We start from the raw sequence: 24,157 nt of genomic DNA, 5'->3' as shown, positions 1-24,157 counted from the left end.
GGGAAGGAAATAGAGATTTAGGTTTTTGGTTTTTTTTTTTCTTTCTAAGATAGAATTTAATCTATTAAAATTTTATTTTGAGATCTTGCTTTTCTAACAGGTATCATGACACCCAAGTTTGAGAATTTTGCTTGCTACTTCCTCCCCTGCCCTCATAGTTCATCTTATGAAATGGCCTGTCATTGAATTATATCATCCAGGATAAGGGATTGGCTTTGTGCCATTGACGATGCGGCTTCCCCATGTCATGGGTTATTGTATCATGTTGGGATGCCTAATCTTTCCAATAGCATTCTAGATATAAAACGTCAGGATTGGTCTCCTTCACTTATCACAGGGAGCAGAATGCCTCATCTCAGAACAAAAAGTGAAATTCTCCTTGGGAAGTTCTTCTAAAATTGAGTCCAATAAACTAAAAGAGGAGAGCCACTTTCGGATCAGCTTCTGCAGGCTGGGTGTGTCTTTGCCTCCTGATTTCTCTAACTTCTCTCACTTCCCAGATGGTTTAGAGAGAGAACAGGTCGAGAGGGAGAAGAAAAAGTCGCAACACTCTTGTCTCCCTCCGTCCATGTTTTCTCAGCCATCCTTTCCTAGTCTGTCATTTCATGTTTAAATAAAAGTTGAATTAAATGTCCTGTTTCCTTGGGTGTTTTAGGAAAAAACAACAAAAAACCAACAAAAATATTTATACCTAGTGGGCGGTACATTCCTTCTATAAGTTATTTACACAACGTAAGTAGTAGCTGCTTCTTTTGTATACAACTCAGTTGTCTATGAACTTCTAGGGACAAGGAAATATTAGTTTAAAAACTAGTTCTTAATTGTTTTAAAGCCCCTAGTCTGCTGAAGGTGAAAGGGCTTAGTGGCCATCTTTCTTACTACTAAGGAAACGAAACACACACAACTATCTTTTATCTCCAGCCTAGAGAGTTCCTTCTTGGCAGGACTGCAGTGCATCCTCCAGATGTCAGACAGGGGACAACTTTGGGTCTTTTGATACCATAGCAGGGGCCAGGAAAAGGTGAATTCCTCATCCTTAAATCAACATCTGGCAGGGTCTGCACTGGTGGATCAGGACAGCTCAGCCATTGCCCCCAGGGCAGAGTTTTGTGCTGATATTTTATTTGGGCTTGGAGGAAGGGAGGGGACATAGGTGAGATGCAGCATCCTCCTGTGAAGATGACTAAGTAAACATGGGCGATGGCAAAAATCCGAGGTCAGAGGCTTGGCCTTTGGAGTAAGGTCGATTTCCTCCCAGTGAGGTATCTCTCTGTGGGCTCCGAAGCGTCTGCTTCTCTGTGTTTATACCCACTTATTTATTTCACCTTCAGGTGGGCACGGGCTTCAGTTTTACTGATGATCCCCAGGGATATGCAGTCAATGAGGATGATGTGGCTCGAGACTTGTTCAGGTAAAAGGTCCTGGCTCCCTCTTGGCCTTCTTCAGACCTAACATTTTTCTATTTCAATAGGAAAATTATTTCAGCAGCAGAAGTGTTATTGATCGGTCCTCCTGGTCAAATTCCTAAAGACATTTTAAGACTACTTCTACATGAGTTCACACACACACACATACACACACACACACACACACCCGATTTTTCCACTTTGTTACATTATCACAGATAATCGTGCAAATGGCCAGCAGAGAAAGTAACAACGAGAGATGATTTCTCAAGGCATAATTGTAATTTGGTAAAAATACCCTTTAAGAAACAATGGAAAGAGCAAAATTATTCTACCAAAGTTGATCTTCAGACTTTCAACCAGATGTCTGAGAGGTGTCTGCTTGCTTTCCAACACTGTATTTAACTTTGCGTTTGCCAGGAAGCAACATCTCCTCAGATGTTTGTTTGTTCTCAGGATTCCTTCTTTTGTGACTTTCAGATGCAGTTTTTCACTCTTTTGCTTCTTCTCATGGTTTTTCATGCCGAAAGCTCAGCTCATTAGCTAGTTTCTTCCCTTTTCCTTTCATCTTATGAAATTATTATTTTACTAAAAAATCTTGAAGGAAAATGTAAAGTCGTAAGCCTGATCCAATGGTATACATATCATTTCTTCCATTTTTTTAATAACTATTTTTAGTACAATTTTTTTTAAGTAAGCGATCTTTCTTACTTGGTCACATTTTTTCCAGTTCGTAAATTATTACTAGAGACCAAGTCCTGAATTCTTTCCAATCACTAGGCTACCACTATTTATGCATTATAATAATTTACTAAAAGAACCTTAGTGGCTGGAAAGAGTTAACTAGCTCCTCGACTCCCAACCTCCCCCAAACACTCACTCCGCTAATTACTTGGTGAGCAAACTCAACCAAGTCCAAAAGTGAAAGCGAATCTCATAGAGTCAGAGTTTTTTGATCTCTGACAAAAGCTTTTCCGTTTTCTTCTTTCTCCCGGAGGCAGGTGGCTGGGGGAGAGGGGAACAGGAACTTCCAGGCCTTTCTCCCGGAGACGTTGTTCTCTGTCCTCTGCTTTCGGAACCAGAAAAGAATAAGGCTGTTGTCTTCCACACTTTCATTTGCCACACGTCTCCTCGTTTGAACACTTGCTTTTCGTCTCCGGGTAGGGGGGTGCCTGGGACCCCACACTTCTGCTTCCAGGCACAGTGGATCCTGGGAGCAGATCGGCCAGATCTTGGCAGGGGTCCTGCTTTCCTGGCTCCAGCTGACACACCTTCTCCTCAGTCCACAGACATACTCTAAATGGCTGTCCTCACAAGTTCACTCAAGGACCATGTCTTTCTCGTTTAGTACTGACTCTGTGCTCTCATTTTTCAGATGGGAAACCTACTTCTCTGCCCTCCCCCTCCCCCCAACAGGCTTTGGATTTAAATCCAAACAAGCTTAGTTGTTTAATGAGCCAACGCCCTGAGGGCGGAGGTTCTGTACGAAGAAGAAACACATCAATCCCCCCTACGCCAGAGTCTTGCAACCCTGCCATTCCTTTCCTGTCTCTCCTTCCCCTCCCCCCAAATGGTCACAGCTTCCAGTTGGCCCTCCCTGTGGATGTCCAGTGCTGCCATGTGGTGCATCTCTTCCTGCATGACATGTAAAGAGAACCTATTTCAAAGCATCCATTGTTTATAGCTGTTTTAGTTCTTTTTGCTTCAGGCCCTTAGAACTGGAAAATGGCTAATCAGGAGTAGTGCAGAGAACTGATTTCAGCTGTTTCCTTTCTAGTTTACACTATTTTTTTCCCCCTTGGTGACTACATTCTTCTCTCTGGCTCTCCAGATGGGCGGGTAGAATAAGAAGGTGGCTTTGAAACCTGTAAATGGACTACTATGGGTTTACAGAGTGAGCTTTTCTTCTTTTCCCTTTGAAAACCATCTTCTTTTTTTCTTTTTTCCCTGAAAATCCCATTTCTTTAGACTATTACTAGCGCCCAGCTGTAAGAATAAGACTCCTTAAGCGGCATCTGACATTCACATTCAGGCTGCTTTTCTATGTGTTTGGAAATGAGACTTTATCACTAACGAGATGTTTAAATAGTCTTCTTTTTCGCTCTTTTCTCTGTTGAGCCACAATGACTCTCTGGTTTAGAAAAAAAATTGACTAAATGATAATAAATGACTCATTTTGATTTGGAGTGTACCAACTGGTGCCTCTCTCCTTCTACCACTGTTTATGGATCACCTACTATGTGCCAGATGCTTCCTGGTGCTGGCGACACAGTAGTAATCAAGGCTCACAGTCCCGGTTCTCATGATGTGCCCGAAGCTTTTTCTTAGCAGCCAAATGGAAACGCTACCGTCATTTAATTCCACATGTTGGTTTGCATGGGAACTCCCTCTATTGCTAAACAAAGCTTAGTAACAATGTGACTACGAAATAGGTTTCATATATTAAGTGAGAACGTGGCATGACGCTCCCGGAGCGGAGATCCTGGCTCGGCCACGCCAGAGAGAAGCAGTCTGAATGCAGGCGATGACTCCCTGTTCACCGCAGCACAGCAGAAGCACCAAGATTCTTGTTGCTGAGCTTGTGTCGGTCAAATTGTCAGTGACTAAGGCTGCACCTCGTTTGGCTTTTGTTGTTCCGTAGCTTTCACATAGATTATTTTAACCTCGGTTCTCCCAAAAATCTCGGATTTTATTATGCCTCCGACTGCATTAGAACTGATCACACCCCAATTCTACCTTTCCGTCTCTAGAACATGCTCATTTCTACACACCTTCTCTGCCCCGAACCCACCATCTCCCCTTTTTGAAAAACATATGAGGAGTAATTTTCTGCTAGTCATTCTCTCCTGCAAACTGTGTTTCTTCCTGTTGTCCTTTAAAGCACCTTTCTGCCAACAGGTAGCCTTTGACTAAAATTATAATTATTAGAGAAGGCCTTGGCGCTATGCCAGCAGGGTTGCCCAGGGGAATCACCTGGAAGAGGCGTGCTTCCCGTGCCCTATCGCTCATGTGCCTGAATACATGCATGGAGTGTGTACACACACACCCGCCCACACACGCACGTATTATGTATTTTATATATTAGCAATTCTGCTTCTAAAATTCGAAATTTCATGCGGCCGTGATTCTACATTAGATTTTTAAGCAAACCTTCGCCATGTAATAAGAATCCTTGACTAAAACACGGTGAAGGGAGGAAATGCCATATGTAAATCTAACTTACTAAATTTACTCTTTTCATTTTTCAATCTCATTTAAGAAAGACCTGCCGAGGGCTGGCTACTTTTGGCCAATTTTCTATTCTGATCTTTTCTGTTCTGTGAAATTAAAACTCTAACTGAAGTATCCAAAGCCTCGCTTCTCAGTTAGAGAATCCTGGTGTTTTCAAGCTAGAAGCAACCCAAGAAATTGTCTCCTTCAACTAAGATTGGCAAATAAAGGACAGAATGCCCAGTTAAGTCTGAATTCCAGATAAACATTGAATGATTTTTCAATTTAAGTATGTCCCATGTAATACTTGGAATCTACTAAAACATTATTTGTTGTTTCTTCGAAATTCTAATTTAACTGGAAGGCTTGTATTTTTATTTGCTAATCTGGCAACCCTAACAATTCGCCAACAAATTCTCCAAGCAAATAAGTTTTAAGCTACAGCATATGCCTCCACTGAAATTTACTATATTATACTATCTATTGCTTCTCCAGACAGCAGTAAGAGAAAAAGAGAAGTCGATTTTTAGCCTGAAGTTTAGAGAAGGAAGGATGAAGGATAAACTCCTATTTTTATCTCTGCTCTGAGTCCAGCTTATTGCCAGCACAAACATGGAAGCTACATAATGCGGCTTTCTAGATTTAGTTGCTACAAAGATTTTAGTTACTGTAAATAATAAATAGAGAAACATACCTAAACTCTACAGTAGTGCTTAATGGTGGATTTTTATAGAGCCTTTGAAAAATTAAGTATAGCCAGGATCGTGGTGATTGTAATGACTCAGTTTGCCCGTCTTTAACCCTTGAACTTTCTCCTTCTCCTGGTTTTGCAGGGCCTTCTTGCCTTTCATCTTCACTGCATGGCTCATGGCTTTTAGTCCCTTAGCAGAAAGCTGGAACAAAAACCCTGTCTAGATTCTCTGGCACTGCCATCTGGGTCAAAACATTCTTAGAGCTTCTGAGTTTTACAAGTTTTTGTTTTCTTTTTGAAGGATTCTGAAGATCAAGTAGAGTATCATTTAATAATCCACCCTTTTCTTGCTTATTATGAAATAATTTCTTGAGTCTGTTTAAATCCATTTCAGCATAACTCATCGAAGTGACTGTTGGCATTCTTTATAAATGTGATTTTTTGACCCCACAGGCCACTGTATTTTTAGTTCAATATCTGTGGCCATTTGGTGGTTTGCTTTGGACTGTAGTCATTTTGCAGTGTTTCTGTTCTTTGGTTATTAAAACACTGAAATTCCGGGAGCCCTAGTAGAAATGTTCAGGGTTGCCCACAGGGAGAAGTTGGTAAGCAGCTGAGGTTCCCATTGCCTCCTCACAAACACAGGTGAATGGGGTCAGAAGGTTTGCAGAACTGCCTCCAAGAGTTGCGAAATAGTAGGTGAAAGCTGTATCATTTGGCTCCAGGGTCCCCTCTATAAGTGCAGGATCCAAGTTGGTAACCCAGAGATTTGGAAACCTGCCCAGAGTGTTGATGTCCACTTGTCTGAACTACTTAGTGTCACAGAGCAAGACCACAAGTATTTTTTAACCATCTACACAGTAATGGAATGTTATGCATATAAGACTGAAAAATAAAATGCCTATATGCCATAATGGTATCTTATCTTATTGGGACAAAACAGGTCTGCCTGCTAGGGTCTAAGCCAAAGAAGAGATATGTGCAAGTTTTGCAGAAAGAAAGTAAGGTTTATTTGAGAGTTGCAAGTTCTGGAGACACTGGCAAGCCATCGCTCAGAGGCCTGGCTCCCTGGGTGTCTCGGGGGGTATGGATTATATAGGGAAAAATCAGTAGTCATGGAAACTAAAGGAGTTGGGGTCGTGGGTGCTACTGATTAGATGATTGGAGGGGGATGAGGTCATTGATCATTGTGTCTGGTTCTGGAATCAGCCTTGGTACCATCCCGTCTGGGCCTGAGGCCTGGTCCCCTGGCCAGTGGGGTGGTTGTTCTGCCTCCATGGGCCTGGGGTTGAAATCCATCTACAGCCAAAATGTTATCCTTCGTCTAGAGTCCAACAGAAATCTATTGTCCCCATGATTATAGACCTGAGGCTCAGTTAATTCTGTGTCCTAAGGCTTAATGATTAAAGGAGCAGGCACACGGAGGACAAGGGCGGGGTAGAGGGTAGGGGGAGAGCAAGTGAGTCACAATGCCATCATCTGGGCAAAACCAGACTGATCAGAGGGAAAAAAAACTATTAAAGGAATGAAGTTTGTGTGCATTTACAATTTCAAATATCAAAGGGTTAGACTGGGTGGCACAGCTATGTGATTCTTATTGCCGTTTTTCTTTTTGTAGTGATTCTTATTGTCGTTTTTCTTTTTGTAGTGCATTAATTCAGTTCTTCCATTTGTTTCCCGAATACAAAGAGAACGACTTTTATGCCACTGGGGAGGTGAGTTGAACTCATGTTTTCTTATGTGCTTCCAACTTCATAAGGACTGAAATATTTTATGACATTTGTGGTTTATTCATTCGGAATGTGTACACACACCCCCAAATATTAATTCAGCCCATATTAAAATTCTTCAATTATCCCCCAAATTTCCTCCATAATATTTTTTTTTAAATCCAGGGCTGAATTAAGGTTTATATATCAGAATTGGTTGTCATGTCTCAGTCTCCTATGTTTTTTTTTGTTATTATTGTCATTCATGATAATAATTTTGAAGAGTTTAGGCCAGGTGGCCTGTAGAATGTTCTGTTTTCTGAATTTGTTGGATTCTTTCCTCAATGCTTAAATTCAGTGAAAATATTTTGGCAAGAACATCACACAGATGATGTTGTGTACTTTCTATGTATGTGTCACACCAGGAGGCACATAATGTCTATCTGTCTGTCTCATTACTACTGATACCATTGCACTACTCACCTCTGACCCTCCGCCCCTCCCCCCACACATAATAGCAGATTCAGACAGGAGTCATCAATGGATGCTAAAATATCGGGTGGCAGATCTCAGGGTAACAGGTATCCACCTGATCTCAGATTATTTATTATTTTCAAAAGGAAAAAGGTACCTTTCCAGCATTAAGATCTGGTAGATACCAGATTTTTCCGACCTATCTTCCTGTGAATAGCATCTGTTAGTCTATAAAGAAGATATTTCACTCCTATTCTCATTTTTCACATTTTAAAATATCAGTGTGGACTAATGGATTGTTATTTCTGTTGTATGTGTTAAAATTTATTGCTCTCATTGGGTTTTTAATACTCAGATTGTTCCATATTTGGTCAATGGGAGCCCCTCGGTCTGCCTTCAATGTCCATTTGACAGATCCTCATTAGTCTGAGTACTTCCTTGCTTTGAGGCACAAACATATTTCTAGGATTATCTTGTACTTTCGCTGCCTTAGCCCTGGAATCAGTCATTTCTTCAATGGAACCTGAGTTCTTTTTAACGGAGAATGGTATTTAAAAACCACAACCTGAGTTCTAAGTGCGCTCATTGCCACTGGGATGCAATTTCTTTTAGAGCTTGTAGGCAGAGCTAGGAAACAAAATGACTTCATACCAATTCCCGTAATTCTAATTCAATATCACAAGGTTCTTTTATTACCCCCAGTCTCTATCTGTATGTCCCTTCTTTCACGCTGAGGACTTGGGGTCCCAACAGCATCAGTGTATTTATTATTTTGCTCAGCCCTACAATATATGCGAAATCATTTCCAATTACTACATTAGTACCACTGCCAACAAGAAACCTCCAAGTTAATATTAAATATTAAAACTCTTTCAATATTTTTTTTTCTATAATTATTTTTATCCTTAGACTAATGTCACCACAGGTTTAAAATCAAAGTACTATGTTTGAAAGTTATAAGAATTAATTCCATTTTTTAAGGTGATTATGTTACAGTTTAATACATAGGTTCACTTGCATATATTGGTTTAGATTTGGAGGTTTGCTTTTTTTATCCTTTTAAATGTAAGTTTATTTAAAAATGGATAGCAGAGAATATTTTGAGAACACGAAAAATTCTAGGTGCTAAGAATACAATTGTGAACAAAACAGCAAAATCCCCTACCTTTAGACCTAGAGGTGAAGACTGGTAAATAAAAAAATAAATATGTACTGTACAGTCAGGCAGTGATGGGTATCATGACAAAGATAAAGCAGGGTGTGATTAGAGAATGATGAAGGTGCTATTTTGGATCAGATTGTTGGAGAAAGGCTCTCCAATGAGGAGACAACCGAGCAGAATCCTGAGTGATGTAATATGATGATGGCTGCAGTATCTGAAGAAGAGATTTTCTGGAAGAAGGAGCCACAAGTGCAAAGACTCATGAGGTGGGGACAAGCTTGGTGCACTCAAGGAAAAGCACAAAGCCACCGTGCTGACAAGCTGAGATTGCCCGACGTGACAGAGTTTGGACTTCATTCTACATGTTAGGGAAATCACGGGAGGGAACCAGCTTCACTGAAAGAGTAATTAGACTCAAACTCAGTTCAATCCAACAGGCATATATTGAATGTCTACTATGTCTGGGGCATTGGACAACTATTAGAAGTTCAATAATTAATAAGACATTGACTCCATCCTACATTTGAAAGCTTAACAATTTAAGTGCAATACAGAATGAAAAATACAATTTGAGAAAGAGCTATAAAGACAAATAGCACGGGAGAAAATAGCTCTCTCTCAAGATGGGACCTTCAGGAAAGGCCAAACAGAGGTGATAATTAAACTGGACTTTGAGGATGAATAGGGGTGTATTAGTCAGAGTTCCTTTGCTTGCAAGTGACAGAAACCCTATTTAAAGTGGCTTAAGAAGACCGACTGAGTTGACAACAGGTTTAGGTGGATGCGGGTGCTCTCACATCGTCATCAGGATTTTCTCTCTCTCTTGATCTGTTCACCTGGCTTTGTACTTCACTGGTTTCATTCTCTGGTTGGTTCTTTTCACCTGTGCCCTTGCCCCTCCTCCCACTCCAGAGCTCTGGTGTAGACCCCCAGCTCAACTTCTCTTTCTCGATAATTCTACTCGAATTCCTGAATCTCATATGATCCATTTAGATCCCATGTCCATTCTAGAACTAATAACTGAGATGAGCGGGGCAGAATATACAATTCACCAGAATGGTACCTGAGGCCCATCCCTGTACCCTGGAAGGGGAGGGATTACAGTGGAGCCCTCACCCTCTGAGGGTGGGATATGACTGGTCTCCACAGGAAGATCCAAATGATGATTTCAGAGGGCTGGAAGGATGCTGGGCAAGCACAAGCCACGGATGTCCACTCTAAGGAAGTCAAAGTAAAAAACAGTCTCAGTTTTTCCAAGGCAGAGGCACATTAATGGAATGATAAACTTCCTTCTCGTGCCCACTTTCTTTTCTTTCTAAGCTGTTTGGAAAAGACTTCTGACTGCTTTTTTTTTTTTTTAAAGCCAATTATCCAGTCAGGATTATTTAGGATCTCTACCAGTAATTCCCTGCTATTCCTTGCCTTTTAACCCATTTCGGAAGCAAGCTGGAGAAAGCGGCAGGAAGAGACACTTCTGTCATTTTTGGTAGTAACTTTGGAAAATGCCCATTCTCCACCTCCGACATAAGACTGATGTGCTTAGTGTGTAATTCCTTGTCTTGCAAATAATGTGGTGATGTCGTTAACCGCACAATGTCTAACTTTCAGCAAAGCTGCCAAATTCCAGATGAAAAATTTGTCTATTTCATGTTTGCCTGATGGCTTCACGCATGTAATTTCCGAATGTGTGCAGGAAAGGACAATTTTCTTTTGACATTCTTTGCTGCCAGAATGAATAGTTTAAAGGAAACCTTTGCCTTCTGGGTGATGAGGAAGATGTGAAGGAGGGCAGGCAAGGCCTGGGGTAGAGACGCTGATGCTAGGCAGCATCATCTTCATAAGAACTGCATGGGTCACATTAAGTCTGGGGGCTCATCTCTTTCTAGAAGGAAGAACACCAAATAATGCCTTAATGGTTTATTGTCATTAGAAGGCTATGTTTCTACAGTTTAGTTTGTTCTTGTTTAAAGGCAGAATGGATAAGTGGAAGAAGGCGTTCTGGATAAATAATCAGGAGACTTGGGATTCATTGCTGGCTTTGCCTCTCTCTAGATGACTCCAAACGTGGTCTTCAGCGTGTCTGGGCTTCTGTTTTTCATCTTACCATCAGAGGGGTTGGTTTTAAAATTAGATCACTTCCAGGGTTATTTGTTTTTACTAGATATTCCACTGTAGTTACCTACATGTACTCTTACAGCATCTATGTATAATTGCAGTTTTAACATAGTACAAACCCACCCCCCGCCCACCACCATCAAAAAACAAAAATGTTGTTATAGAGTTTTCAAGATGGGGAAATCCTTTCTCTTATGAATTCTTAATTTCCTCACACTCTTAGGGAGATTGAACAAATAATGCCACTCGATTTGTAGAATCATCCTTGAAAACTAAATACATAAACTAAGAAGAAATGGTTTTCTGCTTTTCAGTGCAAGTGTATTGGACCTAAATAAATATCCTCGACATTTGTGTGCTGTGAATGAGGGTAACCTGATGCTTGAAGGGTCTGGAGCAGCTGTTTGGTTTTCTGCTTTGGTATAAGCGAGTCTGGAAGTAATAATAGTACCTACTGCACAGGGTTGTTTTGAGCGTTTAATTAGATAATCCTCCTCAGATATTTAGCAGGGTGACTGGCTGTGGAGAGTCCCCAACATATGATGACTATTCTTACCATTCATGTTGAAAAGTGGCATTAATATATTATGGCTCCATAGCATATGGCCCGATGCGTGTGGACAGGGGCTGGGGTGTTTTAGAAAGCTCTGCTCACCTGTTTTGGGACGTGGCGTTGTCTCCTCTGTTATTTTGAAATCATTTCTGAAAGGCATAGTTCCCTTCATCTGAGAGATGATAACGGAGCTCAGAAGTTGATGCTGGAAGTTTTAGATAGCAGCAAGACGTGGCAGAACCAACCCCAGGCTCCTGGCCCCTGTGGCGTGGACCGTGGCGAGGTCGCGGCCAGAGGCGTAGTGCCCGCTGGCAGTCAGTGCAGCAGAGAAGGAAGAACTGTTTCTCTCCATTTCTGCCCAGAACACCAAATGGAATTAATTTTCTCTAAAGAGAGACAAATGTGTCTGTAAATCACCCTCCTCCAGGCATGCAAAAAAAAAAAAAAGTACTTCAAAAAGAGAAACAAGCTGCGTTTAATCCACATAATTAACTTTCTTTCTAAGTGTTATCCTTTCTGAGCCAGTAACTATTAGAGAGATTGCCCTTGTTCTTGAAGTATAGACACACTTTAGAATCTTCTCAAGTGCACATGGCCCAGCTAGAAGTTAAAGCAAAACAGCCGTCGGTGGAAGGAAGGGCAGTGACGGGAGGAAGGGGGACTGCCCGTTGCTCTCTGAGCATGCGTCTTGATGTCCAGTCCCGTGAAAGACTCGGCACTTACGGGTGGTTGTGGCAATGAGTGGGAGCTCTTCCAAAATGGCAGGACATGTTGTCAAAACTGGGCATCTCTTCCTCAGCCACAGGGAGGGGCCTATTCCCCCTTAGAAGCAGTTTTGCAACCGTGGTTAATTTGAGGGTCCAATAAAGGCAAAACTTTGAAGCTATTTAAAAATTAGTGAGCTTCATAGGATACTTTATCTTTGTCTGCATGAGTGGAGTCCTGCTGGGATCACGTGGTCTGACGGCCTTTATTGAAATCCGCACGGCTCACTGGGTTCTGATGGCAGATTCCCAGTAGGTGAGAGCTACGTTTGTTTAATTTTTTTCATACAATACTAAGCACAGTGTTTAATGAATGCTATCTATGGCCTCATGCAAGGCGGTTGCTAGATAAAATTAAAATATCAATGATATTTCTTTCCAGCTTCCTTTCGTCTCCCTTCCACGGCCCTTCCCTGCTTCCCAGGCTTTGGGGATGCTCCTTTCTACTCTTTCTTTTCAGGGTCATCCAGCGCCCTACCTCCCACCTCCAGCCTTCTTTTCCTTGGCTGTATATTCTGCTCAGGTCCTATTTCTGGACACTTTCTTCATCCCCATCATGATTGTTCTGTTTCTCTCCCCTATTCCGACTTGCCATCAGCTCACTGTCCATTAGAAGGGATCTGATAAATTAAACTTACTCCCAACATGCTTGCACTTGAATAGAAGACAGAGCCTAAGCCATAAAAAAGATACTTGTAGTTGGGAATTTTAAGCACTGACACACTAGTAGAGGCATGACATCCAATGAGAGATGGGAGAGAGATTCTAGCAGTAGGCCTATACTCACTTTATGTGGGCCTACACCATTATTCTTTTAGCCCAGGCTTGTGATCATTGAATATGGTATCCTAGAAGGGGTCCTTCAAGAGTATCTAGTTCCCTTGTTTTGTTTGTAGGTCTTGTTTGAGAATATTTATTGAGTGGATCGTACAACAGGCATGATGCTGAGCACTGTTTTGTGCATTACCTTGTTTAATCTTCACAGCTACCCTATGAAGCTGACACTGTTGTTATCATCTCCGTTTTGCAGATGAGATGACTGAGGCTTAAAGAGGTTAGTTAGGCCTTACCAAGATTTCCTAGCCAGGATTTGAACCTAAGCTTAGCTGGACTGCAGAGCTCAAATACTGTAGTGAAGGGACTGGCTAAGGATCGTAACCCTACTTAAGGAGATGCTATCTGGAGGCTGCGTGCTCCCTCCTCAAAACCGTACTGTCTCTAAGACCTGCCTCTTCCCACAGAACAGACCCATTTTCAGTAGAAGGGAGTCAAACATCCCTTCCATATTTTGAGCAGAATCTCTAAGGGTTATCAACCTTATATAAACAGAAAAGAAGTTCTCTAACTTCTTGGATGTTTCTTTCTTTCTGGCCAAGACTTAGTTTTAATCATAAAGACTTGGCTTTAATCGTAAAGTTTTATGGAATAAATGGAAGTTTCAAGTGATGTAAAAGCTCGAAGTCCTTGGAATGCAATTATTTCCAAAAGCTTGGAACTTGCTGAATTTTATTAGATAACATTCAAGCTGCTTTAACTCTTGAGCTCATGACAAATGTCTATTTTCAGTTATGTTCATCTGACTTGCCAATATTTTCTTTTAGAATTGAAAACGGATTTGTGACTGCTTAATGAGTTTAGTATTAGAAAAGTTAAGGTTTAAGCTGCAACCTGAAAAATTGAACAGGGGCATATGGAAATGTTTGCAAATTGGGCCTCAGGCTTTTGGATAGCAGATCTAAGTCGAATCAACACATATTTGCTGATCCTTTAGTTACATGGAAAAGAATATGAGTAAATCAGAAGTAATGACTTCTGATGAGAAGCTTTTTCTGGTGACTTACTATGCTGGATCAAGCGGCATGGTGACAGAAATAGTACCTGATTAGGTGAGATGTCTAGGTTGGGGACAGGAAATGCTAAGTTAAATCTATTATGCAGCTTCAACCTTCTGAATTCTATCTACAGTGAGCAAACAAAGGACTCAATTTTGTCGACCGTGGCTCAGTATGTTCATAGTCTTTATTTAAAAGTCAAATTAACTGTGGTCTTTAAACAAAAGGGTTTATTCATGTGGTTGAATCACCTGGCTTCAAGCTGGGTTTCTCCAAAATTGACACCAGGTCAGTTGCAGGGGACGGAGGGGACATATTTTTTTCATCAACTCTTGTCATTGATGGATTTTTTTTTTTAAAGATGCATCCTCTCAATACGAAATAAGAATATATCATTTAGAAAGCAGTACATACCTTTGCATAAATTTATGTGACCAAAAGTTGGATACAGATCAAAAGTTTTTCTTATATATTTATTCCTATAGATTCTGCAGTTCTTTTTAAGCTCATATTCAAGAGAAATGGATGTTTAGATAAAGTCATATTCTTGTGAGAAGCCATATTTTTTTCTTTTAATTACAGCAGTGTGGTCTTGAAATTAGATGACGCACAGTCTAGAAATGTCTAGGAAATTGTAGAGGTTACCACAGTCCTGAAGTGCTTTCCCCATTCATTAATTTTCTGAACTGGCCATTTTCAGACCACACCTTCTTTCTCCTCAGAGAAAATAATGGTGCAAGTGAAGTAAGATTCTACCCGAAGGCTAGATGAAGTCAAGGTCATCTCAGTTTAATCCCATCCTCTTTGCTGCTTCTTGTGTTACTCCATTAAACAGGGTTTTCAACAGTATTTTTGTGGTTTTCAATATGTGTGCAAAATTCTCTTCAAGGCATATTTCCTATCCCCTCCGATCGCCCCCATAAATGGGGGCGGCTCCACCATCGTCTGTGCTTCAAGATAGCGAGAGAACACCACACTGGTATGACTCTCTCTAGAAGGACGGCACACTTCCTTCTGAGGACGTGAAGGAGTTGTCATCAGCCCCAAAGTGAATTCTTCGGAGAGATATTCAGTCCCGTTGGAGTGGCTGGGGGGAGCGAAGGCATAGCGGCAAAATGGCACAGAATGACGCTGACCATAGACGGTCTCAACATACCGTGGCTGAGGTTGACAGCTCTCCCTTTTCCACTTGCCAGGCAGAGGTTAGGAATTCGGGCCTGTGGATAGTGACATTTTGTTACCGGGTTTAGGTGTGTCTCATTTCAAAGGCCATTGCTCATTGTCACCCATAAAGTTTCTACATGTTTTACCATATAATGTATACTTAGAAGCATGACAGAGAATGAATATAACTGCTTTTTTTTACTAAACTTTAGTAAGAAATGTAGACCGCTGAGAGAAACTTAAACAATAGTAACTGCTAACATATGTGAAATTTCTGTAAGAGGACATTGTTTCGATTATAGTATTATTCTCTGACATGATTTTTTTTTTTTACTGGAGGAGGAGCTGATTGAAGCTTGATTTTAGATATGGAATCCTTTTTCTTCCCTTTAAAGTCACCGGGTAGCAGGGGTGCAATAAGTTTGCTATGAATATTGTTGAAACATATAAGGCAGAGATTCAGGCGGAATACACAGTTACGAGTTTCTTTAAGTCTAATTTCATTGTGCTTTTACACATCTGGATAATTAACCAAGCATTACATTCTCTCTAGACTATTTTTACAAGTACAATATGCTCTTAATGTGATTTCCATTAGGCTGCTCCAAACATCATTTAGGAACTCAGAAAGATTGCAGACCCAGATTTAAAACCACTATTCAACTGTGATATTGAGACTTTTTTCCCTCATGGGAGAAATAAAAGATTGAGAGCTGAATTCTGAGATCTTTCTGATATAAGAAGGAGGACTAGAGGTTTATTGCTTCTTTAAGCTCCAGCAAATACAAGCAGATGCAACACACACCTCATCTCTGGTCCCTTTTTGTCAGAGGTGAGCTCAAAATGTGATCAGCATGGGAAAAATGAACCATACCAGAACCGTGCTGGAAACTGCAGCTTGAAGCTTCTTTAAATATTAAAACGGAATTATAAGGGCAGACTAAGAACCTGATGTGTTGATGCTAACCTAGTTTGAATTGTTGTGTTAGATAAATACATTTATATGGCCTAGTTCCTCATTTGCAGGTCACCACCGAATTCTAAAATAATATGTGTTCAGATAGTTTCTGGCCGTGCTTGTCTTCTTTCCTTTTATATTCGCTTTGATGCTGTTCTGAGCTTTTATGAGGCTAGGGTCTGATCCTATGGAAGAAGGTTAGTGTTAATTCACAGGCTTCAGGAGCGTCATTGGCCAGCTGCTGCCCACATTGGTGAACACCAGTGAGAGATCAGAGAAACCGCAGGGCTAATAGTTGTGGTGGTTGTTGCGTTTGTCCTTGTTACAGGCAGAATTCAGAACAAAAGAAGCACAAGCTTATAAAATTACAGGATCAGAATTATAAGTCCTAAGGGGCCATTTCTGATTCATCAGACAACCACACCTAAATTCTCCCCCCAACATAAAGGATTCTGTTCTATTTAAGACATATCCAGCAAAGGGGAAACTGGGTAAAATAAAACATACTTGATTTATTGTCTGGTTGTCTTTTAATGCGCTTTTGGTGGTCAGAGAGTCGTTAAATTGAGAAATAAATGATTGAGGAAGAATAAACAAGTCTGGTCTTGCAAAAAAATGAAGAAAAAATATGTGTCAACAAAGAGAGCGAAAATAATTGAAATTTCACTATAACGTTTCAGTGTCTGTTTTCCATAAAATAATCCTATAATTGTCTACTGTGTAACAGTCTGAGTCACTCAACCAATGGAATGATTAATGAAAACGGCAGTGAAGGATTTGTCACACTGACACAGGCAAGGAAGTGTGTGATAGTCATTAGGAAGCGAAAAATGAGATAAACATCCTCGTTGTTAGATTAGCAAATGTGGATCGAACATTGAGGAATCTGTTTTGGATATTGTTATAGAATTACCCCTCTGACTGTCTTGTTTTCCACGAATGCTCAGCTTAGCAAGTACGTAGTGGATAAACCCAATGTCGGACCCCAACTTGGGGGACCAGAAACCGATTGTCTATTCCAGGACTATTGAATGAAATATGGTTTGATATAAGAAATGGGAGGCAGCCAAGCCTAGATCGAATTCCAACTAGAGTTTTGACTAAAATTTGACTAACAGACCCTTGTTTTCATCATTTTAAAATATAGGAAGATGATGTTAGCCTTAAATTGGTTCAAATAAAAGTAGGTATAATAGCCTGGTTCATAGTAGATGCTCAGAAATTGAGCAGGTGTTTCTTCTTCATTTCCTGCCTAGATATATTCCAGATACACATGATGGTCACAAGGGGGGAGGTGCCATAAAAATGTGGGTGTTTTGGCCTAAGTTTGTCATCACTACCTATATAGCAACTTAAAGTATATACCTTTCTATCTCAGAAAGAGACGAGAGAAGTGTTCTATTGCCAGGTTTTATAACAGAACAACTGGAGTGATGTTATCGCTAGAAGATATAATTTTTAGCATTTGTACTAATATCCAATTGAGAAAAAATGTTTAGAAGTAGTGTCAGATAAGTCATTCATGTATCGAATATGTTTTTATGTTTTTATGTACACTATGTGCTGGGCAATGTATACGTTGTGGGCATAATAATCCACGAGGTTGTAAACTTTGCCTTATCGCATTTGAGTCAGGTTTTCCATAATGAATTTTCAAAAGAAATTGTGAACTTTACAAGTTTTGTGCTTTATTCATTTTTGTGTCTCCCGAAGTATTTAGTATAATGCCTTTGACAAAATATTTGCCCAAAAAACCATCACTGAATGAAGATTGTGTGATACATCTTTACCAATGAAATGATTACTCAAGGAAATTTGCTTTTTTGGGGTCATCTTATAGAAATTTTACTTGATAAGTGTTCACTTATTGTGCCTAATGAGAGAATATATAGCACGGTTATGCAACAAACCAAATTTCAGACATGTAAACACATCTTTACAGAATCACAAGGCAGCTAAAATGTGTTCATGCATATGAATGGATAAATTGCTTTGATTCAGTACTTTGCCTAAATAATTATTATTGCACAAAGAAGCTGCATCAGTGAGGAGATTTTGTGTAAATTATGTAAATTACATTTTGTTACCATAACTTGGAAGGAGTTTGGGTTTTGGAGTAGGTCAGACCAAGTCTAATTCTGACTCTGCAACTTAACCTCCCTGAGCCCCAGTGTCTTCACAGTGAAAGGATAGTGATGCTATCTCCTGAGTATGATTATGGTATGGAATAAATGAGTGCTCTTGGGAGTTCCCAGGCATTGAATTACAGACCCATGGAGAGCCTTGGAAGTATTGCTAAGGGTTTGCAGACTCAGATGGACCCATGTAACGCCTCTAGGCTACTTCGAACATATATGCATTGCTGTTTTCCAAATGCGTGCAGGTTATTTCAAGATTCATTCATTCGACAATTGTTTATTGAGCAGTAACAAATAAACAGCATCAGGCACAGGGAATACATTAATAAACAAAACAGATGGATATCCCTGTGTTCATGGATGTTCTATTCTAGCCCCGGTGGGGGAATAATAATTCAAGATAAATGAGTAAAAGTTTGTTGGAGAGTGATAAGGATTAAGATGGAAAGGAGAGAAGGGGAATAGAAAATGTCAAAAAAAAAAAAAAAAAAAGAGGTGTGAAAATTTTAGACAAGGTGGCCAGAGACGGCATCCCTCAGAAGGCCTCACTTAGGGAAGTGACGGGAAGTGAGTGTTCCAGGTAAGGTAGAGTGGGTCACAGGACAGTGTGGGTCACAGGCATGACTGTGCTGAGAGGGGCTGGAGAGGATTGAGCGAGAGGGTCGTAGGGGACAGTGTTAGTGAAGTGACCAGGTCGTGTCTGCTCTTTCATCTCAGAAAAAGCACTTTGCTTTTACTCCAAGGGAGCTGGGGAGTCATTAGAGGGTTTGGCAGAGGAGTAGCTTCATCTGATTTATGTTTTAACAGACCTCTGTCTTGAAAATAGACTGGATGAGGGTGAGGGGGAAAGTAGGGGGCAGTCAGGAGGCTACTGTAATAATCCAGGTGAGAGATGGTTGTACCTGGAGCAAGCTGATGAAGAGGTGGTGTGAGAAGACACTGGATTCTGGGCATACTTGATAGAATAGGTAGAGTTGACAAGATTTGCTGATGGACTTTTGTGGGATATGAGAGAGATAAAGGACACCGAGATTTTGGGTCTAAGCAGTTAGAAGAACAGTGTTAACATGAATCCAAAGGAAGTGTGTAAGGAGGGCTTGGGAATTGGAGCTTCATTTTAAGCATAATGAAGTTTAATATTAAACATACAAGTGGAGATGTCGAGAAAGCGACTTCTTAATGGAAAAAATACAAAATATTATACAATATACTGAACTAATAGTAGCTTTTCCAGCATATCTAAAAGCAGCATTATTGTTAGGTTTGTGTTCACAAAATCTTTTGAAACTGAAAAAAAAAAGCTTGTACTGGAAAAGGTTGGAAACAGGTAAGTTAAAGTGACAATCTTAATGGTTAATATATATTTTCCTTTTCTACATGTTGATTTCAAAATTTGCATCATTATACAGATTTTGAAATCTTAATTTTTGGCCTCAAGATTTTTGTTTTTTAATAAAGGTTTTAATGGAATTTTCTGGTAAGAAAAACCCTCTGGGTAGCAGAATTGTGTTCACCGGTCTATTTTTATTATTCTTATTATTTTGGAAGGAAATGAAAATGTTCATTGATTACACGTTAACTTATTACATTTTGTGTCCCTAACCCGTGTCGCGCATGTCACTCGGTGCTATTTGGGATGATAAAAGGGGTGAAAGCCAGAGTTCTTTGCTATTGCGGAATTTACAGTGTGAGGTTAAGAAACACGTGGGTGTCGCATGGGGAGACACTGCCGTTCGACTGTTATTTTAATCAGCTTAAGCACGGAATTTTACTAACATATATTTGCGATGGTTCATTTTGACGTCTACCCTTCTCAGTCTTACGCAGGGAAGTATGTGCCCGCCATTGCACACTGTATCCACACTCTCAACCCCCTGATGTCAGAGAAGATCAACCTGAAGGGAATTGCTATTGGAGATGCCTATTCTGATCCCGAATCAGTAGGTGGCCCCTTTTTCCTTTCTATTTTGTTTCTTAAGGAGAATAAATCCCCTTTAATCAGATGGAGGCTCCTCTTACCTTAGAGACCTAACCTGATGAAGGGAAATACTGTCGCCCAGTTGCCTCTGATAATTTCAATCGTCTAATCTTTACCAAATGTTTTAAGGTGTCAACTTACTATGTCAGCCTAGATTAATTGTGAGCACAAGTGTAGGGGTGTGTGTGTGTTCGTGTGTGTGTGTGTCCTTGTGTTTTGCGTACATGTGTGTTGGATGTATATTGTGTGGTGTGTGTTGTCTGTGTATGTTTTGTGTACATGTGTGTGTTTGTGCATTATGTATCTATTGTGTATGTGTGTTTGTGTGTGTTTGTGTAGCATGTGTGTAGCATGTGGCCTGTGGCGTGTGTTGTTTTCTTTTGTTTGTATGAACACATATTGTGTTTGTACTGTGTTTTGTGGTATGTGGTGTGTTCGGGAGGCATCGGGCTGTGCGTGTGTGTGTATAGTTCTCGTTTTTGACGAATTCCAGCACGAAATTGACAAATGACAAAGGGTTATTTCACCGAGCGAACGGGCTTCCCTACCTTCTCCCTTTCACCCTCTGCGGTGTCTGCGTTTGTCTCGTTTCTCTTCAGCTCATAAAGGGCTATGCAGAATTCCTATACCAAATTGGCTTGTTGGATGAGAAGCAGAGAAAGTACTTCCAGAAGCAGTGCAACGAGTGTGTGAAATACATCAAGGAGAAGAAGTGGTTTGCAGCCTTTGAAGTGAGTCCTGGGGCCTGCACCGCCCTGGAGCAATGAGAACCAGCTGAGGAGGTGCCTAGAAGCACGTGGTGCGGGCTTTTGTTGTCATTAGGGCCAGTGTATCTGTTTTGCTGTCCAAGGTCAGGGGGCAAGATGAGTGGGCTCCTAATGAAGGAAAGAACAGTCCGGGTTTCTTTGAATTTGCTTTGGCCGGATTGTAAATCTGAGATCACCTCGGGGTGTTTATCTAACTGGGTCTTTCATTAACTGTTTGATTTCTTTAAATGCTGCACAGGGCCTAAAGGCACACCCTATCGTGAGGCAATCAGAAAAAAAGGCAGCCAAGAAAGTGGATGCATATGCTTCAAAATATGTTCTAAACCCTTCCGAAAGACAATATCCACACACAGGGTTTCGGCTAGAGAAATGAACGCAGCGTGTAACAAATGTCACATGTTCCCGGATGTCAGGAACAAAGATTATAAAGTGTAGTAATTCGAAACTTTTACAAATGGCTATTGGTCTTTGTAAATACTGTGACGTGGCTTCCCTAAAATTGAAATTGAGAATCGAGTAATATGGCCATATTTTTCACCCTCTTTTTGTTGTTATTTAAAATGTAAGACTACGCTAAATATTAGATATAGGAGGTAGGGTTTTGCTTGGGTTTGTTTGTTTGCCAATGCAGGCAAAGATCTTGTTTAAACAATCTTCTTTAGGGTTAATTTCGACCTTTATCATAAAGCCATCAGGTTAGAAACACGTGTAAATGAAGCATAGATTTAATTTTAAGGGCTTTAATCTTTTTGTTATAGGAAGCACATCCTGTCATAGTTGATCTAACAGCATTATTTTTATTAAGACTGAGGCTCGATATTAATAGTCTTCTAGGTCAGCTGGTTCAAATCAAAACAGGAGACATACAAACTTAAGAAGAAGGGAGATAAAATCAATTATGCTCCATTTTACAAGTGGGTGTCAGGGCACTACCTGAAACCCCCCATGGCAGTGACTGTCCACGCTATGAATTCTGATAGCAGACAGCTGTGCCACTGGATTGAGCTCAGGAAGTCCTGAGCCATCTGCAGGATGCTGGCAGTCTCCCCTTTGTCTGTGTCAGGACACCTGCTGTGGCTGCAAAGCACAGATTCAGAATTTCTTGTGCAACTGTAAATGTGAAGGAAGAGAGATCTGATCAAGGGCATGTAGGATCATTCTTCAACTTGTAATGACAGTATTTTTGAAAATGGTTTTAGGCTAACTGTTGTGATAGGCAGAAAGAGTAAACCTTTAGAATTTAGAATTCATATCAGATTTTGCATTGCACAAGACCAGTCTGCAAGTGAAACATTTGATATGTTTTTGAAGAAGCACACAGGGAATAAGCAATGTCAAGAGCAAGAGTATTTGATAGGCCCAAAGGGATAAAGAAAGCAGAAAGATGTCTGTGGTACGTGATGTAGTAGCTATAGGATTTAGTAATACTGTTGAAAAGTTCAGGTATTTTGTGTATTCAGAGATAATGAGAAGCTGGCCTGTGAGGTTACATAGGGTCTCTCCCGGACCAGATTCATCAGAAAACAAACAAAGAAAAAAAAAAAACAACACCAAAAAAAACCTTTAAGGTATGCAATGTCTCTCTGCCCACGAGTCCAATAACTTGAATGATGAATTAAAACATAAAGATCTTTGCTTTTTCAAAGGAAATAGAGTAAATGATACTTTGGAAAGTCAGCAAGTAGCAGTCAAATATGTTTTAACATCTGCAACAGAAGTTGCCAAGGAATCCTGAAATCCAAGAGAAAACCAATATCGACATCTCAAGCCTCAATAATGAAGCTTGTTTGGTGTTCTGATCCTGTGAAATTATTTAGTTGGTCAAAGAGCAGTAACTCAGAGCTGGAGGGAACTTCGGAGACCTCCTTCCCTCCTGACACACACGCACACACTCACATTTCCCTGATGAAGAGACTGAGGCGTGGAGGGGTGAGTCAGTTGCCACATAACAGATTGTGGCAGGCCTACAGCTAGAATTGTTCCCGCCATTCCCCCTCCGGTGTTTCTCCTGAGGTAATTTTCAGGCATTCTCTAAAACTCCTGGTACATCTTAGAGAGTCTACAGAGATGCACAGTGGCCCAGCTCTGATACTGGCCTGTCTCCCTTAGCACAATGATATTCTGGATTGCTGAGTCGTCATTGTGACACACGTTTTGACCAGAAACTGGATTACACAGGTCTTGACCACCCACCTTATTTGTTGGACAGCAAATGATTTTTGACTGTTTCTGAAATCCTACCCATTCTTAAAGGTTGAATTTATGTTCCTGCTGGTGTTGAGAATAATTTCTAAAGATTAATTTCAACAATAGTTCATGCATTCAGGACCACTGCTCACTTCCGTGTCCCCTCTGGGTGGACAAATTTTACAAAAAAGACACCTCCTCTGGGCTGACATGACACTCACCACCCACCACTTCTTCCTGTAGTTAACTACCAGCCCCTGGCTTACTCCTTCTCATTCTCTGAATATTTTTTTTAGCTCCTGCCTCACTGTCCCTCTCTGTGGCATTATTTTGTCATCATTTCTTGTAATTGCAGTATCCACACTGATGAGCCTTTAAATACTTGGTCCCTCGGTTCCTTAATCATCTTTTTTTTCAGTGATCTTATTCTTCTCTTTACCTTAGCTTCTTATTCCCATTACCAAAAAAAAAAAATTTTTTTTTGAAGTCAACAATCACTCCACAACCTCAGATTCAAACATCTTCCTCCAGCTGCCAGCTCCCATCCTCCCTCTTCTCACTTCTGCGAATACACCAACTCCAGTCACAGTCCTGCAGCCTTGTTGTCTACTTCTTCATGACCCCCAACCCCCTCAAGTCTTAGTTTCTCTGATGACCCGATTTAAACCCAAGGTCAGGAATTCCATACATCTCCAGCCTGTGCCCCTTGCGCACTGCCTTCAAATCCTTTGGCCAAAGCACAGTCCTGGCTGAATGCACCTCTCTGCCAGTCCACGCCTGCCTCTGCAGCTGAGCGTGACAGGCGGAAAGCGCACAGCCATGGGACTGCTCTCGCCCTCAGCCGATGGCTGGCTTTTTTGTTAGAATCCCAAAGACAACTTCCGCCAGCTCCAGGTACTGGCACGTTTGCCCACATCCTTCACCCTGCCCCTCCACAGGCTATGGCCGAGCAGTCGATAACCTGCATTATAGCAACCTGCCCCGCAAGGCGCACTCCCACGGATGCTCACTCCCACGGTCAGGGCTTTGGGGTTTGCTGTTTCCTCTGC

The 24,157-nt window shown here is 40.9% G+C and overlaps 1 protein-coding gene across 1 annotated transcript in view; it reads left to right on the top strand.

Moving 5' to 3' along the window:
• Nucleotides 1-24,157, top strand: part of CPVL (carboxypeptidase, vitellogenic like) — a 93,497-nt gene that overhangs the window by 22,881 nt on the left and 46,459 nt on the right. The window contains exons 5-8 of the mRNA XM_006912028.1: nucleotides 1,332-1,411; nucleotides 6,956-7,022; nucleotides 19,994-20,116; nucleotides 20,754-20,885. Of these exons, the coding sequence (XP_006912090.1) occupies nucleotides 1,332-1,411; nucleotides 6,956-7,022; nucleotides 19,994-20,116; nucleotides 20,754-20,885 (402 nt within the window). The remainder of the gene's footprint in view (nucleotides 1-1,331; nucleotides 1,412-6,955; nucleotides 7,023-19,993; nucleotides 20,117-20,753; nucleotides 20,886-24,157) is intronic.

Source organism: Pteropus alecto, unplaced genomic scaffold (assembly GCF_000325575.1).
Source record: "Pteropus alecto unplaced genomic scaffold, ASM32557v1 scaffold21, whole genome shotgun sequence".
Taxonomy (NCBI): Eukaryota; Metazoa; Chordata; class Mammalia; order Chiroptera; family Pteropodidae; genus Pteropus; species Pteropus alecto.
This window is presented reverse-complemented; position numbering and strand designations above follow the sequence as displayed.